General features: G+C 49.6%; 1 protein-coding gene across 2 annotated transcripts in view; it reads left to right on the top strand.

Moving 5' to 3' along the window:
* The window catches only part of N4BP2 (NEDD4 binding protein 2), a 1,406,797-nt gene that overhangs the window by 1,289,126 nt on the left and 99,413 nt on the right, over window positions 1-18,258 (top strand). For both annotated transcript variants that reach the window (XM_078678311.1, XM_078678313.1), the window contains exon 16: window positions 5,388-5,511. In XM_078678311.1, the coding sequence (XP_078534437.1) occupies window positions 5,388-5,511 (124 nt within the window). The remainder of the gene's footprint in view (window positions 1-5,387; window positions 5,512-18,258) is intronic.

Genomic DNA, 18,258 nt, shown 5'->3' with positions numbered 1-18,258 from the left:
TGTCTTCAAATTTTGGTAGTGTTTTAAAAAAATGTTTTACTAAACTTTATGCACATTACAATAAGCACATAATTTGGCGCATTCCAGCATACAGAATTTTGCAATGTATATTGTGACAGCATCATATCAAGACTACACAACGATCAGTACATGTAATGACTTTTGTAGGCATAATTGAGGCACTTCTAGCATATGTGGCGTGCAGTTTCACAGAGTGGAAACGTATGAATAGAGTACTGTAGAGTTTTTGCATGGTTCGCAGATATGTAACGTAACATCCGCGTACATAGAAGTAACTAGGCTGCGGGTTGAGAATCCAATGCTGCGTTCTGTGTGGTGCTGACGTAGCCTGGCCTGAAGCAGTTCCATCGTGATCGCGAATAACATCAGGGAGGGTGGGCATCCTTGCCCTGTGCCTCTGGTGATCACAATAGGATTGGTTATCTGTCCATTGATTCTAAGAGGGTAATGTATATAGTAGCTGGATCTTTTGAATTAAATTTAAGTTAAAGCCCAGGCGGGCAAGGAGCGAAAAGAGGAATGGCCATTCCAGAGAGTCAAATGCCTTGGTGGCATTGAGAAGAGCCGCCACTGCAGGCAGATAGGGGTTGATTAGGTGCATTACTGAAAAAATTGTACGTAGGATGTGCGATGTGGCGCATCCCGGAATAAAGCAGGGCTGGTCGGGTCTTATGATTAGGGACATGAGCAGTAGAAGTCGATTTGTCAATACACTGGCGTAACGAAAAGTGAGAGGGGACTCCCTGCACGGTACTTAGGGGGGCCCCCTCCGGGCTCAATCAGGAGCTCTCCTAGCAAGAGTTCAGTGCCGAGGGGGCCCCTTGGAGCTAGGGTCCCCCCCGCACCGCGTGGGCTGCGGGGGCCTGTGTTACGCCCCTGCGTCATAGTTTAGCATATATTTTATCGTCAGTATTAATTAATGAGAGAGGGCGGTATGAGACGCAGCGCTCAGGTAATTTGTCTGGTTTTAGTATGAGGGTGATTAGTGCTTCATTGAGAAAAGGGGGAAGATGGCCCAAAGTAACTGACTCTCTACCCAACTCAGCAAGATGGGGGATCAGAATGAGGCGTACTCTTTATAGAATGCAGGGGTTAGTCCGTCCAGCCCCCCCCCCGGCGCCTTGTCGCCCGGGAGGGTGGCGATGGCGTGTGCAATCTCCTCCTTGGTAAATTGGGCGTCCCAGTATTCTCGATGCCCAGGGTCAAGCCATAGCAGTTCAATAGAATCGAAATACTGCTTTAAAGTGTCTTGAGTGCATTCTACCCCGGCTGTGTGCAATTGAGAGTAGAAGGAAGTGATTGCAGCTGCTATCTCAGAAGGGGAAGTGGTCCTGCAGTTCTGTCACATATGTAAGGGACGTTCTCACCAGGTTAGCCAGCATTTTGCGAGGACAATTGCCCTATTCATATTGATGGGCCCACGCTGCCCGGCCAATGTAGCTCACCTCCCACTCCCCCTCTATTTGATATTCAGATAACTTTGCTCTAACGTCCGCCAGTGTGGTAGGGGTAGGTTTGGCATTATGCAGCTGGTCCCGCGCTTTTATTTCCGATTCTAATCTCTCCAAGGAGCCACGAATGGCCCAGAGTACCCCCAATTAATTGGCGATACAGATAAAGCGAATGACTACCTTGAATGTTTCCCACAGAGTCAAGGAAAGTTCAACCAACCCTTTATTTAATTCAAAGAATTCTGTTATGGAGCGGCGCAGTTCTTCTTTGAAAGCTGTGTCTCTCAGAGCAAAGGGGGATAGGTGCCATGAGAACATGCGTGGCAGAGTTTGTGGGACCTTGAGGATCAAACGCACAGGGGAGTGATCAAATAGAGTGCACGCCATATGTTCAAAATTATGAGATCCAGCCAGCAATGTCTCGGGGTACTAGCCATGAGTCTATGCAGGATCAGGAGTTGTGTGTAGTAGAGATGCAGGTGCCTCTGCATCTGTTAGGATGTGCATGTCGCCAGGCCTCTATAATCATGTTGTCCAGTATGAGTCGGTGGAGAGTGGCGGTGGCTTGGTGGTGTTGCAGTCTAGCGCCTCAGCCGTCGAGTGTATTCTATAAGTCATTATTGAAGTCACCAACCCAGACAATTGAGCAGGGGCCAAGTGAGAAGGTTATCTTCTACATGTGGAGGAAGACGTCTGGGTCGTCCAAGTTTAGTCCGTATATGGCTACGATGATTAATGGTTGCTAGTGTAATGTACCTGGCAAAATAACATATCTACCTGTGGTGTGCCATGGAAGGTCTTTTTTATGTAAAATGGCAACACCCCTCGCATAGTTGGAGTATACCGAGGAGTGGGAGTTGCCCCACCAGCGAGTTCGTAGACGTGCAGTGTTAGTGGTGGAGAGGTGCGTCCTCCTGTAAAAAGCATATGTCCACTTTGTGTCTAGCAAGATAGGTGTGCATGAGACGGGATTTTCGGTGCTCGTAAAGGCCTTTTGTGTTCCAGGTTAGGAATGTCACTTCAGGCATGTGTTAGCCCTTGGATGCGTTCACTGTCGCGTGCTTCTGTGCTGCCTTGTAAGAAAACTTGCTTAGTGTAGTAGGTGAAACATTCAAATCAATAAACAAGGTAATATAAACTCCAGGAAAACGGTCTTGGCTCCCAGTGTCCCCAACTAACTACCCATAACCTCCCACTCCAACCCCCCCCCCAAACAGGTTGAGACTCAGTACCCTCCCCTCCCAGAATTTCCCAACTTGGAGCGTAGTAGACTCATCCCATTGGGGTCTGTGGGCCCTGCTGGGCTACTCCCGGCCACAAGGCAGGGTGGCCGAGCGGAATTATGCATGCGGAAGTGTTGCTTGAAGACTTGATTTGCTGTATCAGGCAGGTGTAGGGTGGATATTGTTTACTAGTGCGATGCGGAGAGTTCTAATCATTGTCGCTGGTGCAGCCACCTGCAGAAGACATGGGAGGGCTGCGTGAGTGAGCTTTTTGCAATTGCTTGACATATGTCATGGCTGCTTTAGGGTCTGTAAAATGGCACGGTTTATCATCGGTGTAAATGCGCAGTTTAGCAGGAAACATAAGTGCGTATTTGATGTTCAGTTGTTGGAGCATGCTTTTGGCCGACAGAAATTCTCATCTTGCCGCCTGGACTGCCAGGGTAAAGTCGGGATAGAAAGAGAGGGTATTTCCTTGATGTCTGGCCACCACCAGTTCTCTTGCCCTCTGCAGGATAGTATCACGGTCTCGGTAATTTGAGATACTGGCCGTGGGCCAAGAGACCGGTGCACCCTTTCAACCATGAAGACACTAGATAGGGCTGTGCCAAACAATTCTCGTAGCAGCGATTCTACATAGTCCTTCATTGTGGCTATAGCTATGGATTCGGGGACTCCAGTAATACGAAGCTTGCGGGAGCGGGATTCTAGATCTTCATTTTTGGCTGGGATAAGCTCCAATACGTTATCCATTTTGAGCAGGCATTGGCAGTTTTCTGAGATGGTATCATCTGCATCTGATACTCTGGCTTCTAATTGGGTGATCTGGCTGTCATTTGAATCCACACGTTGCTTGATCTGATGCAGGCAGTCCCCTAAGTGGTCTATTTTAGAGTCCATGGTTTTCAAACTGGATTTGACCTCAAGGAGCAGGGAGCCTTGTCTTGCACCCCTGCAGTTTGTGTGGCATGCTCCTCTGCCTCCTGGGGTGGGTCACTGCATCTTCCGGTACGGTGGCCCTCGAAGGTTAGCTTGGGTTGCTTGACGTCAGTTTTTCCCTTTGCCGCTTTGGTAGGGGCGCAGGGGGGGAAGGAAGTGCTCCCAGTCTGTTGCTGGAGTGATACTGTGTACTCCGGTTAGTTCCCATTGGGCCTATCGTGCTCTCCCAGCAGTCAGGTACAAAGTCCGGGCCGTGAGGGGCATAACTGCAGACAGCAGTGTCACGTGCCTTCTGGGACAAAGCCCCAAGGCTTCAGCAGTGCACATGTGGAGGGCCTCTGATTATTCGATGCCAAGCAGAGTTCAGCAGAGTACTTCAGACGACAGTTCGCTGGTGAAAAGAGGATCCATTATCTCCTCAGCTTGCCCATGCTCCCTGGGCTCCTGGGTGCTGCAGGGCCTAGTAGGCCCCGTTAGGCCCAGCCCAGCCGCAAGTTCCAATCTAGTACACCAGCTGTAGCTGGCACACAGGGGGGAGGCAGGCCAGATCTTCCTCAGCACTCAACGCGTGTTGCGGCTGGAGGTCACACTAATGGTCTAGTGTGTCTGCTTTGTCCCCCCTATCGAGTGGTTCATGAGTTAGGTGCTCTGCTGCTGGTGCTCGGCGGCAGCCCAAGCCGGTCTGGCAGCGGCAGTACAATCGCAGGGGGGGATGGGTCCCAACCTCTGCAGGGCACAGCGCTCACCTCCTTTCTTGTGGGTCAGATCCTAGCAGTATGGGCAGCGCCCTGCGCAGTCATCAGGGTGCGCCCCGGAGGCCACCCAGCCAAGAGACGTCATGGTGCTACCACAGGCGGCACAGACATACGCACCAGCGGGCATCTCCCCCTGCTTGAAGGATGATTACCAGGCAGCAGCTTAGCCCCTGGGCTCCGAGATCTGTGTCTTGGCCGCTGGCGCCTAGCGAGCACCGTCTCTGGCAGGCATCAGACGTCCACGCGGCCTAGTCGTCCCGTGTACAGGTCGCACATCAATTGCTTCCCAGCCTTCCGCAGCAAGACGATCTCGTCAAGGCAGATGATCTGTCACCAGGAAACGTCAGCAGCACAGGCCCGTTTGATATATGCCTGGATGGGCTCAGTGCTTCCCGGATTATGGCGAATAATTCGCTTGTCCGGTAGAGCTCACTCAAGGTGCAGCCATCTTGCCGCCAGTGAGACTACACCCCCGCAAATTTTGCTAGTGTTAATTAAATTATATTTACCATGTGTAAAAACATGTGAAAGCGTGCATGATTAGCTATGAGAAAAATTTGCAACTATAGCGTTTTACCTAACACAGTTTCTTTCTCACCTGTATTTCCATTTTTTGGGTGGGAACAGGTAAAACTTTTCTCAAAATCATCTACGCGCATCCCACAAAGGGCCATTTTCAGTCATTCAGATACAACCTAGATGATGTGCTCCTTGTGATGGAGTACAGTGGGAAGTGTCATGTTTTAAGCAGTCTAAAACTATATATATATTTAGTAACAATATAGTAGAGTCTTTGTTCTGAAAGAATGGAAAGTGAAAATAGGAGGGTAATTGAAAGAACTTGGAGGATCGGCTGGTATTCTAGTAATGTTTTATATGGAGTTCTTTTTTCGCAGTGTGGGCCACAATTGTAAATGGTGTGAATACCCAGCAGTTTGCTTATATTTTGAGACCTTGGAAGAACTGTTTGTTAGATGTTTACATTTTTTTAATTTCAGAATACAAGTGTACTGGTGGAAAACCTTATCTCTCTGTGATTACTGGAAGAGGAAATCATAGCCAGGGAGGAGTTCCCCGTATCAAACCAGCGGTCATTGACTATCTCACCAGCCACAACTTCAGGTAAGCTTACATTTCTGTTAGTTATATGATGTATTTGCTTCAGTTGGTATTTTTTTAAAGTAAAGCTTGTCAGGACAATCCATTACTGTGTGAGCACAGTGTGCTTCTTGTTTAGAGTAATCACTGGAATGCCAGATAATATTATCTCTATGAAACCTTGTTAATTTTTTGAAAAGACAATCACAGGAAAAGAAAATTACGTCCATGCAGAAAACATGAATATATTCAAGCAGGCTTAATTATCATGTTGCTGTGAATAAAGCCATGACTAAATGTTCATTTATATACCGAAACTACACATAAATAAGGAGCATATATAATTCAAGAAGGGGGATACATAGAAGATAAAATATATGATGATTATAACACAGATGAATCAAAAACTCAAGTATTTTGTATTTCACTGGACACTAAGATAATTGCAAATATGGAACCATATTAAGAGAAAGAGAATTAAACACCAAGATCTTGATAAAGATAGCCACAGAGTACATCAAGCTTACCTCTCCCATACTTTAATTTTAGGTCTTTGTGGCATCCTAGTTTTTGCAACAGATAATTAACATGTAAAGGCCACTTTTTTAATTTGAGGTTTGTTCTCTATAGTCCTAGGCGAATAAACAGTGTTGTCCTTGGTAATTGGTTTAACATGTATTCTCTTCAGGGGTATGTATTGTGGTTGCTATTGATGAGGAAAGATAGCATGCAATCAGCTAAATTTGTTAATCTAGCACGAATATTGCTAGAGTGGTGGATATGTATTTATTTATTTATTAAAGATAATTATATAGTCCTGCCTAGCCACATTGGAACAGGGATAGAGAATAAAAGGAACTGTTAATTTGAACAGAATTACATGGTTAGATTTAAGCTTGGTTGTAAGGAGGTGAGCCTGCAGGTCTTTCTGGAATGACAGCAAGCTTTCCAGTAATGAATGTTTCCTACATTCATATGCTTGAATCTTTGCCATCTTTGAGGTGGCAGTCATACGGTATTTATAACAAATAGTATAAAGGAAGCCATTGCACAGCAAGCATAAACAAATGACATTGATAGCCAATTCACAACATTTTAATAAGAATCAAACTATAGCCATTCAGGAAGCATCTCCAGAAGCACTCTTCTCCCACAAGGGCAACCATGCCTCTGACTTTTCACCACAAGTGTAAAGGTTATAGGAATGAGGCATAAATGTGGTGCGCTCCTATTGATGAGAAGAGAGGGTCGCATCTGAATCTGGGAGAGGTGTGGCGCCGCGGCCAGGGCGACTGACGCTGGAATCTGGGGACCACGGTTCGTTCCCCGGCTCCGGCGGCAGGTTAGCCCAGCACCATGTGACTCTGGGCAATAGCTCGCTTAATCTTCCCGACGGCCCCCAGCGCCTAGAGACCCTTACGGGTGATTGTGCGCTTTACAAATGTGGACTTTACTTTACTTTACTTTAATCTATGGAAAGATATCTATCCCGGAGAGCCACAGCACATAAGTATGTAACTTACTTTTTTCCAGTATTGAATCTTTCATAGATTCACATGTTTGAATCCGTATAGCAAGCAGTTATTACCATACAGAAAATAATGTAAGCAAAGGTGGGATGCAGACAGCAAAAGAAATCTTAATATGTAAAGAGGAGCTCACACATTGAAATAGATGTCGAAGAAGTGATTGACCCACGGCTGCATCATTATTCACGGAAGCATCCAGGCAGTAACTTTCACATACGAAGGACATCCATGCTTTGGTGACAGAAAAGTATGGCTCCGCACTGATGCCGTTCTGCTCTGGGAGTGACAGGAGAAGCCTAGTTAGGTGCCACTCCCACGCACTGACAGCTATTTTTTTCTTTTAGCTCCACCAGACAGGGATCCAAAGCTCCCGCTCCTTTCTTAAGGACACCTATTACCTCTTAAAATTGTAAAACAGTGTGCAAGAGAAACATCACCTACCAAAATGACAGATTTATAACTTTGTAGGGACAAACAAATATCTGTGAGAGACCCTCATCAGGTTTGCATGTAGTGCCTGGGGTCCAGTCATGACTCCAAGGTCTGCAGTTATTGCATGTCGATGAAGCTAAAGGTCATCCAAGACTGTGTGGTGAAATTCTACATCAGCAAGCACCAGAATATCCTGCAACAGGAATGCTCCAAGTAACAATTCTGCTACCGGTCCCATTCTAGATCAAGATGTCGCAGGAGTCTCAATGAAAGCCTTTGAGTAATGAAAGAAATACGACAAGACATCTAAATGGGACTTGGCCCCTTCCCACCACTTCCACTCTTCAGATTTGATATGGGGGTGGCGCCGTACTACTCAAGCTCACTCAGTCCGCACCCCTGACTTTCCTGGCCCATCCTCTACATCAAAAGAGATGTGGAGGATGGCCCATCAAAAGAGATTTAGAGGATGGCCCATCAAAAGAGATGTAGAGGATGGCCCATCAAAAGAGATGTAGAGAGATTTGAATTTGAATTTGAATTTAAAAGCATTTGTTTAGCGCACTTATACCCAGCGGTTTCATGGCGCTATAGGAGCTACTACTAGCAACAGCAACAAGAGGGGCAGGTTAGGCAGCAAAAGCTCTGGAAAAAAGGAAGGTTTTCAGATTCTTCCGGAACTCCAAATAGGAGGTTGCGGATCTGAGTGTCATGGGGAGGGAGTTCCAGAAGACAGGTGCAAGGACCGCAAATTTCGCCCCACCTGCTTTCTTTTTCTTGAAGCGAGGTGTGACCAGGAGTGCTATGTGGGTAGAGCGGAGTTCTCTGCCCGGCAGATAGGGTTTGATGGCTGAGCATATAAACTCGGGGGCAGTGCCCACCCTAGCCTGGAAGGTGAGGCAACCTAGTTTAAATAAGGCCCGCTCCCTAACAGGTAGCCAGTGCAATGATTTCAGCAGTGGGGTTGCTCGATGGAATTTGGACAGCCCATGGATCAGGCGGGCAGCCTGATTTTGCACTAGCTGCAATCGGTGTATGGCATAGGCCGGTGCGCCGTTATAGATTATGTTCCCATAATCAAGGCGCGAGAGCACCATTGCCATCACAATTATTTTCAGTGCCGGGAGGGAGAAGAAGCGAGATATCTTCCTAATTATCCGGAGGGAAAAAAAGCAAGAGGAGACCACCGAACTGACCTGGGGGTTTACAGATAGTTGGGAATGTAGATGGCCCATCAAAAGAGATGTAGAGGATGGCCCATCAAAAGAGATGTAGAGGATGGCCCATCAAAAGAGATGTAGAGGATGGCCCATCGAAATTGATGTAGAGGATGGCCCATCAAAAGAGATGTAGAGGATGGCCCATCAAAAGAGATGTAGAGCGATGTAGAGGATGGCCCATCAAAAGAGATGTAGAGGATGGCCCATCAAAAGAGATGTAGAGGATGGCCCATCAAAAGAGATGTAGAGGATGGCCCATCAAAAGAGATGTAGAGGATGGCCCATCAAAACAGATGTAGAGGATGGGCCAACTCTTCAGATCCTTGACAACTCTCTCTGGGGCACCTTGGAGCCGATATGCCCTCCATCTGGAATACCGCCGCCGGGTTCACTGTGCTGATTGGACCATCCGAGCACACCATGACCTTCTCCAGCTCCATTCCTGACTCCACCACCGGCACTGAGGTCCACGCTAGTTCCTGGAACTTCGACACTGATAGCGAATCCATTGATACCAGAAGATGAGGTACGTATTGTAATTTCTCACTCCGGGGCAGCACTGAATCAGAATCGACTTTATTCGGCTGAATATAGCCATAAAAGCAAACAAATGATGTACAAAAGAGCAATAGCACCAAAACACACAGCCCATCAATGGAATTTCAAACACATATTATAAAATAACAAGTTATGTAAAATCAGATAAAACAACAAAGTTCTTAATTGTACTAGGCCCACATGCTGCTTAATTGAGCTGGCTTAGCATGTAAGGAATCAACAATAAAATCATTCTAAAAGCATTGACCTCCTGGAACGTATTGCAGCTTGGAGAAACATAGCTACGCAACAGCAAGTTTCATCATCTGTCAAAGTTTGGAAAAAGCCATCTAAGCCGCATAAAGGCTCAAGGATTTTTTTTGTACACAGTTTATAACAATTAACAGCATGAAGACTGTTCACAAATTGTCAGGAATAACATTATGTTAGCATGACATATCAAAATGTTATATGTACTCCTTGTATTTTTTCTCCCCCTCTCTCCCTTACAGGTGGCCTGATACGAGGGCTCCCCAGTAATTATTGTTCCTTTTCCCTTCCCTCCCTAGGCTATTAAGGCTAATCTTAGGCATAAATTCATGTCCTGATGATGATTCGCATGACCTAAAATAGCGAATCGAAACGCCGTCGACACCCTTCTAACGCCTTATACTATTACAAAAAGACTGTAATTGGACTGTGAAGGTGTTTTTTTTTGTTTAAATTTGTTTATTGGGTTTTAGGTTGCATTTACATAAACAAGACGACCATAATCAAAAAGGTAGACGAGCATTGCAAAATGGGACCATAGAAATACAGTTTTAGAAATAGTCACTTTGTGGCACTTCACAGTTCGGGGTCTGTTGTCTGTCAACCGCCATTATCCATGTACTCAGTAGCGTGTATCACGTGGCCTCTCACCAGAGCGTGTGCACCACCCCAGGGGGAGCCGTCCCGTTCACGTAAGTCTGTCAAACAGTATCAGTGAAGGGGTGAACTCGTGATATGTCGGTCACTATGAGGGTGGCGCAGGAGGCACCGACTGTGTGGGTATGGTACGTGGTGACATGTGGCATCGTGGCTTCGTTATCCGTGGGCCTGATCAGTGAACCATATGCAAGGATATCACCCTGTCTAATTTGAGCTTCCTAACTTACCCAGGAACTGAGGGGTGAACTGAATAACATGGGAGGGGGGAAAAAGTCAGGGAATAGCGGGAGGGAGGAGTCTGGGTCTCCTTATTGGAGCAAAGTGTCAGTGCTCCCGGGTCGCCTGGCGTAAGTTTGTGGCGGGCGTAGTTGGTATGTGTCCGGGTGCTAGAGGGTCGCTGGGTGCGACCGCCCATGACGTTCGTGTAGTATTCGTGGCAATGTCATGGAGGTGTGGGGGTTGGTGTGGCCGGTCGTGCTTGGGATTGCGAGGAGGTAGGTGACTCTTGAGGGCGCGTCGCCTGTGTGAATTTATACAGTAACTGAGTCCACTCCAGGGATATTGGATGCTTGCGATGGCCACGTACCTCCTCTTCCCGGAGTATTTCCTCCTCTGCCTTGCCCCATTTATTTACCGCGCCTATCCACGCCGCCTCTGGTGGTCCCGTGGGGGCCCTCCAGTGCCTGGCGATTCCGTGCTTTGCTAGGAGGATGGCTAGTGATAAAAATTGGTGTTGTGTTTTCTCGGCTTTCCGTCTACGGACAATTCCGAGCGCGCATGCCTCCCATGTGTTCATGGTTGCGATGGCCGTGACCTCCTCTAGGGTCTGGTGGACTGTGTCCCAGAAACGGCGGAGGGTGGGGCAATCCCAGAACATATGTCTGAAATCCGCTCCCGGGGTTTGACAGCGGGGACACTCGAAGTGGGTGTCTGGAAAGAACCGCTGGAGGCGGCCCGGTGTGAGATAGGCCCTATGAAGGACGTTGAATTGTATATTGCGGAACCTGGCGTTTCTGGAGACTTTTTTAGGAAATTCCAAGGCTGAGTTCCATTCCCTATCGTGGACCACTCTACCGAAGTCCGTCTCCCACTTCTGGCGTAGAGATTGGAGAGATGGGAGGAGTAACGAGCGCACCGCTTTGTAGAGCCATGTTACCAGGTGTCTCCCTACACCCATGTGCATAATCGCGTGAATCACTGGGTGCGTCGTGGGTTCACCGGCATCTGGGTTCCAGAGTGCGCGGCTGCTGTCTACTGCCTATGGAGCAAGAACTGCCCGGGGGGGAGATCATATTGGTCCATCATCTGCGCAAACGTTTTTAACTGTCCGTCTTCGAAAAAGGATTCGATCTCCGTGACTGACAACTCTGTCTAGACCCGAAGTGTACCCAGGGAGTAATATGAATCTCTGCGAGGGAATCCCACTAGTGGCAGCAGGGGCGAATATGGTGGCTGCGTTTTGGACATGCGGATCATGCAAGTACGGGCAATGGACACTTGCATGGGTCGAGTCCGTAATGGTTTAGTGCCCGGCAGTAGAAGTCGGACGATCGCGGCCTGCGACAGAGGACCATTAGCTGTGATGGTTTCCCCTGTGTGACGTCCCGCCGTCCAGTAGGACAGCCACTGGAGTTGGGCCGCTAGGAAGTAAGCTTCGAAGGCCGGGGCACCTAGTCCCCCCTCCGTGGTAGGGAGGTAGAGTGTGGATAGCGCCACCCGTCGTCGGCCCACTCCCCATACCAGTTCCGTCAGGAGAGTGTTTAGTTCTCCGAAGAACGATCGTGGTGGGATCACTGGGAGGTTCACGAAGTTATACAACAGTCGGGGACCATAATCATTTTTGCTAGGGCCACTCGGCCTATAGGCGCCAGTGGGAGTGTCTTCCAGAAGCTAACCACTGATCGTAGGCCAGCTAGGGTTGTGCGGTGATTTCCCGCATATATGTCCTCCGGGGTGTGATACAACCGTACCCCCAGGTATCGGGGGGCCTCAGCATTCCATGTGAGTGATTGGGCGCCCACCTGGGCTTCGAAGGGGGCCATATTGGGGCTCAGTGGGTATATGGAGGATTTCCCCCAGTTGACCTTGAGGCCCGACACGTCCGCGAACTCCTCCAGCGTTTTCCAGATGCATGTCAGATCGCTCGCGGCGTCTCTAACATAGATTAGGAGGTCATCTGCGTACAGAGATACACAGTGCCATGTGTACGCTAGAGGAATACCCCAGTCCTCGCCCTCTCGTCGTAGGCGTATCGCTAGGGGTTCAACCACCAGGGCGAACAAGAGGGGTGACAATGGGCATCCTTGTCTGGTCCCCCTTTCCACGCTGAATTCAGGAGAGATGTAAGTACCCATCCGGACCCTGGACGTGAGTTGCGAGTAGAGGAGCCTGGTATAAGCGGTTAGGCGTGGGCCAAAATCGTTTTTCGCAAGGACCTCAAACAGATATGGCCACAGGAGGGTATCGAATGCCTTCTCGAGGTCTAAGATGAGGCAAGCGGCATTCGGGAACTGTTCACGCGCTATGTCTTGGATGTGGAATAGTCTACGGAGGTTGTGAGACGTGTTGCGGTTCGGCACGAACCCATTTTGGTCGGGATGGACCAGTTGGGGTACGACCTGGGCATATCTCATCGCTAACCTTTTACCCAGGATTTTACAGTCGGAGTTGAGTAGTGCGATCGGCCTGTAAGACGACGGGAGCTGGGGGTCTCTGTGTGGTTTCAGGAACGAGACTATTAGCGATTCTCTGAGGGAAACGTGGGAGGACTCCCATCTTGAGCGCGTCTTTGAACATGGTCTCCAATCGTGGGGCTAGGTGAACTGAGAATGCATGGTAATATTCGAGGGGGAAGCCGTCCATGCCTGGGGCCTTGTTCCTGGCAAGCGCTCCTATCGCCGCTTTAATCTCGGTTCGTGTTATTTTCCGGTCTAGGTCCTTCTGGACCACTGGTGAGACCCGGGGGATGGGTAACGTGAGAAAGAAGTCGGTCATCGCGAGGGGGTCACCCTGACATGGGGTCTGATATATGTGCGAGTAATATGTGTGAAAAACTTGCATGATCGCGATCTGGGAGGTCTGGAGTCGACCGGACCGGTCTGTAATTTCCGTGATGGGTTTCAAGTCGGGATCCTGCCTAACTAACCAGGCTAAGAGTGTGCCTCCCCTGTTGCCCTCCCGGTGTACCCTGGTGGCGTATTTTCTGAAGTTATATTTACGCAGGTCCCTCAGTATTTCAGCGTATTTTGTCTTATCCTCTGCTACTCGCAGTTGGGTCGCCTCGCCTCGGTCGTCTGCCTGTAACAGGGTCGCCAGCGCGCGTTCTGCAGTACGTAATGCGCGTTCTAGGACCATTCGTACCCCTATCACTTGCTGTATACAGTGGCCCCTTGCTGTCACTTTGTGCGCATCCCATTCTATGAGGCTGGAGGATGCTGATCCCGTGTTGAGCCTGAAGTGTTCCTGCAGGTGTTCCCCATGGTCATGTGTGAATACCTGGTCTGTTAGGCACTCCCGAGGGAGCTTCCATGTCAGCACTGGAGGGTGGGGCGGTTTCCATCTAAGGGTCAGGGTATGAGCGTCGTGATCTGAAAGCACTCTGCCAAGGTAGTCTGTGTGTCGAGCTTTGGCATGTATGGTAGGTGAGCATAGGAACCTATCAAGTCGCACTCGAAGGTCGTGCTTGGATGGAGTGGAATGAGTACAGTTTCGTTGTAGGGTTTAGTGCCCTCCATGTGTCAGTCAATGTCCAGTGTTGAACCCATGTATTGAAGAACTCTGTCTGTTTGTGAAGTGGTGAGCGCGACAGTGGGGGGCGGGATCGGTCGAGGGCCGTGTCTAAGACACAGTTGTAATCCCCTCCCAGTAGCCAAGGGGTGTGAGTGTGGTGTGCCAGCGTGTTCGTGAGGCGAGTCCAAAAGACGTTCTGCTCCACGTTGGGAGCATAGATACTACCTATCAGGATAGACTGTCCATCCAGTTGCCCTTCCAGTAGTACGTAGCGTCCCTCCCTATCCACCACTCTGGCCTGTTCTCTAAAGGGGACTCCCGGTCTGACCCAAATCAGTGTGCCCCTGGCGAATGCAGAGTACCCCGTGGCACAGACTATGCCCCTACACTTTTTCTGTAATCTGCTAGCTTCCGTCGTCGTCAAGTGAGTCTCTTGTAAGAGAGCTATGTGGGCCTGCTGTCTCTTCAGATAAGCATAAACCGCATAACGTTTGCTCGCCGTGTGCAGTCCTCTGACATTAAGTGTGATAAACGTAACATCCGTATTAGGGGATCTTGTCATGTGAGATTGTCAGTTGTGTTGGTCTGTCTTCCCACCACCAATTTTCTGTAACCAGAGCCTCTCCCAACCGTATAAACTCCCTCCATACATGTTTCCATAGTGACCGAATGTCCTCTCCCGTATGGGTATCAGGGTAAAATGGGAAGGGGTGTAACATGGGAACAACATTCGGGAAACAGTCCCAACTGAAGGGGCCTATTGCGTGGCACAATAAGTCCAAACTGTACATCTCGTACTGTCTCTAGTTCGTTTGGTGTGAGGGGTTGGTGTGGCGGTGGTGCCGTGGGCCCAGGTCTAGGCCGCCCGCCGCACTGCGTCTCTGCATGCTCATATGTCTCCACCATTACCTTAGGTGTGGTTTCCCGACGTCCCCCGTCGACGAGCATGTTCTGCCATTTTGATCTTACCGCAGTCTGTGTCAGCAGCCTTCAGATAAGCGTGTCCGCCGTCTGTGGAGTCACCATTGGCGGAGAAGCTGAGCCGTCTCTGGAGGTGCGGGCATCGCTCTGGCCTTCGTCCTCGGATGTGAAGATGTGAGGGCCTCGATCCTCCTCCCGTCCGGCGTCTGGTTGTCGGACCTCCGCCGCCGCCTGTATGGCCCTCCGTCGGTCCGCTATGATTTGTTCCAGGTCCGGGACGCGTTTGGTGTTGGGAGTCGGCGGTCGATTCATCTGCTTGAGAGTGACCTTCTTGGATCGTAGCCGCCGCCGTTTGTTAGATGTGGAACTCGACGGCGTATCCTCAAGGTCTGAGAGTGACCTTCTTGGATCGTAGCCGCCGCCGTTTGTTAGATGCGGAACTCGACGGCGTATCCTCACGGTCTGATAGGGGCAGATTGCGATGATCTAACCAGTGTCTCGCCTCCGTGGGATCCGTGAAGAAGTGTGTCGAGTCTTCATGGATGATTTTGAGGCGGGCCGGGAAAAGGAGGGCATATTGTATCCCGTGTTGGCGTAGGGTTTGCTTCACCGCCTGGAATGTGGCGCGTTGGCGCTGCACTGCTTGGGAATAGTCCGGGAACACCATCACATTTTTGTCTTCCACTCTGAGGACTTTCGCTTGCCTGGCCGCTCGCAGGATCGTGTCCCTGTCTTGATAGTGCAGAAGCTTTAACAGGAATGGTCTGGGTGGGGAGCCAGCCTGAGGGCGTCCGGTCGGAACCCTGTGCGCTCTCTCCACAGAGAAGAAAGGCGTGAGGTCTTGGGCCCAGGTGAACGTTTTTATCCATGTCTCAATGTAGTGAATTGGGTCTGCCCCCTCCACTCCCTCCGGTAAGTTGATCAGGCGTATGTTACTCCGGCGGGAGCGCCCCTCCAAATCGTCCGCCTTGCGTTCCAGGAAGTTGACCTTCTCCTGCAGTTCTTTGATGGCTTTTTGGTTGAGCTGGACCTGCGGTTTCAGTTCATGTAGCGTGTGACCCTCTTGTTTCACCTTGTCCGCCAATTTCCTATGGTCATCACGTAACAGGGTAATGTCCGAGGCCAATTCCCCGAATTTGGTCTCCATGGACATCCGGGAGTGTTCGATGGCCGCTAGAACTTTGTCAAGCTTCGTGGACATGTCCGTATCCTGCGGTGGCCCTCCGGTCTTCGAGTTGCATGAAGGACCCGGGGAGGGTGATCGTCTCTGGGCCGGCGCCGGTGTCGTGTTCACCGTCCTCTGTAGTCGTCCCATGGGTGGCTTGGATGACCTGCCGGTCCGACGCGGTCTGCCAGAGACGTGACGAACTGCCTCTCGCGGCGATGTCGGCTGGTTGAAGCCCCCGAGGGTCTCTCCGTGCAGTCCTCCCTGGTTGGAGGGGCTCCGGCAGGTCTCAGCAGCTTCACCGCCTGGCTCCTCCGCTGGACTACACGGGCGGCGCCATTTTGGAGCAAGGAATCCACGGGGGCCTCCGCTCATCTCCGCTCCGGTCTCCAGCACCAGATCTCGGGGGCATCGACTGCACACGCATGTACTCCCTTTGCGGTGTCTTCAGGGGCCGCACACATACGGGCACAGGTCGTCTAGTCGCGGCGGGTCCGCCGGGGCTCCTCGGCTGGTCGGGTAATCGCGTCCCGATCGAGAGACTTCCTCTCGCGGCACCGCAGTTTCTGGCGCCCGGGCGGCAGTGCCCTCCGGACGTGCAGGATGTCTTCCGGGGTGCAAGAAGTGCGTCGGATCCCGTTAACGGGAGGTTCGCGTCAGTCGTTTGGGAATTCCAGCGTTAGCCCCTGGGCGCCGCCATTTTAGGTGGGATCCGGCGACGATCGACTCAGGTCAGTTCGGGCGCTTCACAGCCACATCGCCGCTCGCAGAGGCTCCCGGGGTGGTCGCGGGGGCTCCTCACGCCATCGGGGGGTGTCGCATGTGTGTGGTGGCAGTGGTCATCTTCGGTGTGGCGGGCAGCCGCCCGGAGCTCTAGGGAAGCCTGTCCGCCATCTTGGCCGGCTTAGCCATGTCCCCTGGACTGTAATGGTGTTATGGTTTATTTTCCTGTGACATTTTGTCAGAATTGTATTGGAAGTGTCACAAGCCAACTGCTTTTTGCCTAAAAAGCCACTTGTGTTTTGTTCGTACGTAATTGTGTAAGTGTGAACTGTGGGCCACAGGCTTGTGCCCCACCTTGTAATATTGTTTTACGAACTTCTACATCAATATACTTCAGACCCTTGCCTGGCTGGGCTGGTCTCTTTACCAAATATAGTTTCGATTGTGTCTATATTTTATTGTCTTTCCTTTAATCTACCTTTTGCAATGGACCACTGTTGTTGATAAAGTACCTTCCCAAGGTCCATGGCTGCATCCTTTGGGTCCCCTTGTCTAAACGCGTACAGTTTATAATAGCCACAGAAAAAAAGAAAGTACTTCATATTTTGATTAAACAGATTATTACATGAGCATAGCCTAGAATCAAGCTTATGCTGAAACCCAAGCAGGAAGCATAGGGAATATTTCATTGTGCCAGCCCTAAAGCTGAACCATAGAAAATATTCTCAGCTCCTATTTGTGTTCCTCAGATAATTTGTAGGGATCTCCCCTGAGTTAAGGTGCAAATAATTCGTAATGCTTTGTTTCTGGCTTTCCGCCCGCAGCTTTTCTGTTTTGTCCTGTTCTAATATTAAAATCTACACTTGCTTCCTACCAATGGCTGCCCGTGGCACTCTGTCTAAAAACATGTCAATTAGACAAATTCCTTACAGAGATTTTTTAACATACGCCAGCCAATGGATGGAGAGTCCCTTACCGCATGCCAGCAATCATAAATTATGTTATTTTGTTAATGATGTTTCTTCCGAGCTCCTGATATATAGCCACAAAAGATCTGGGTGACTGCGAATATAATCACTCAAATAATCGAAGCCTGGCTGGCTGTGGCAAACGAAATGAAAAGTCGATGCGGGAGCTGATAGTATTCTCCTGCAGAAACAATTTGCTTCCCTCTGGAGTTTATAGGATCGCCTAATCCCCAAATTCCCGCCCATAAATCGCAGCAGGGGCACACTGAAAAAGTTTTTGCAGCAGGGAGAGAGGGACCTCCCTCCCTTTGGTGACGCAAGCTGAGTAATGACCCAACTCCCCTCAAAAACTTAACCCAGTTTATGTGCAATATGTGGGGACCATGCCCCACATGAATTAAAGGTGACCTCCAAGTAGCAAAAAGTGCTTGTACTTAATAAAAATATTCGGGCCTACAGTAATGGATTGAAGTAGCGTACGGTTCGGGTCACAAGTCATTAAAAATGATTTCCTAAAATTAGTCAGTAGATCAAGATTTGTCATGAAATTTACAAAGTAAAGGACTAAAAGATGCAAGGCTTTTGGGGTGCGGTCAATTAAAACTGCATCATAATCA

Source organism: Lissotriton helveticus, chromosome 2_2, assembly GCF_964261635.1.
Source record: "Lissotriton helveticus chromosome 2_2, aLisHel1.1, whole genome shotgun sequence".
NCBI classification, from domain to species: domain Eukaryota; kingdom Metazoa; phylum Chordata; class Amphibia; order Caudata; family Salamandridae; genus Lissotriton; species Lissotriton helveticus.
The sequence above is the reverse complement of the archived record's forward strand: the minus strand, read 5'-3'. Positions and strand labels throughout refer to the sequence as shown.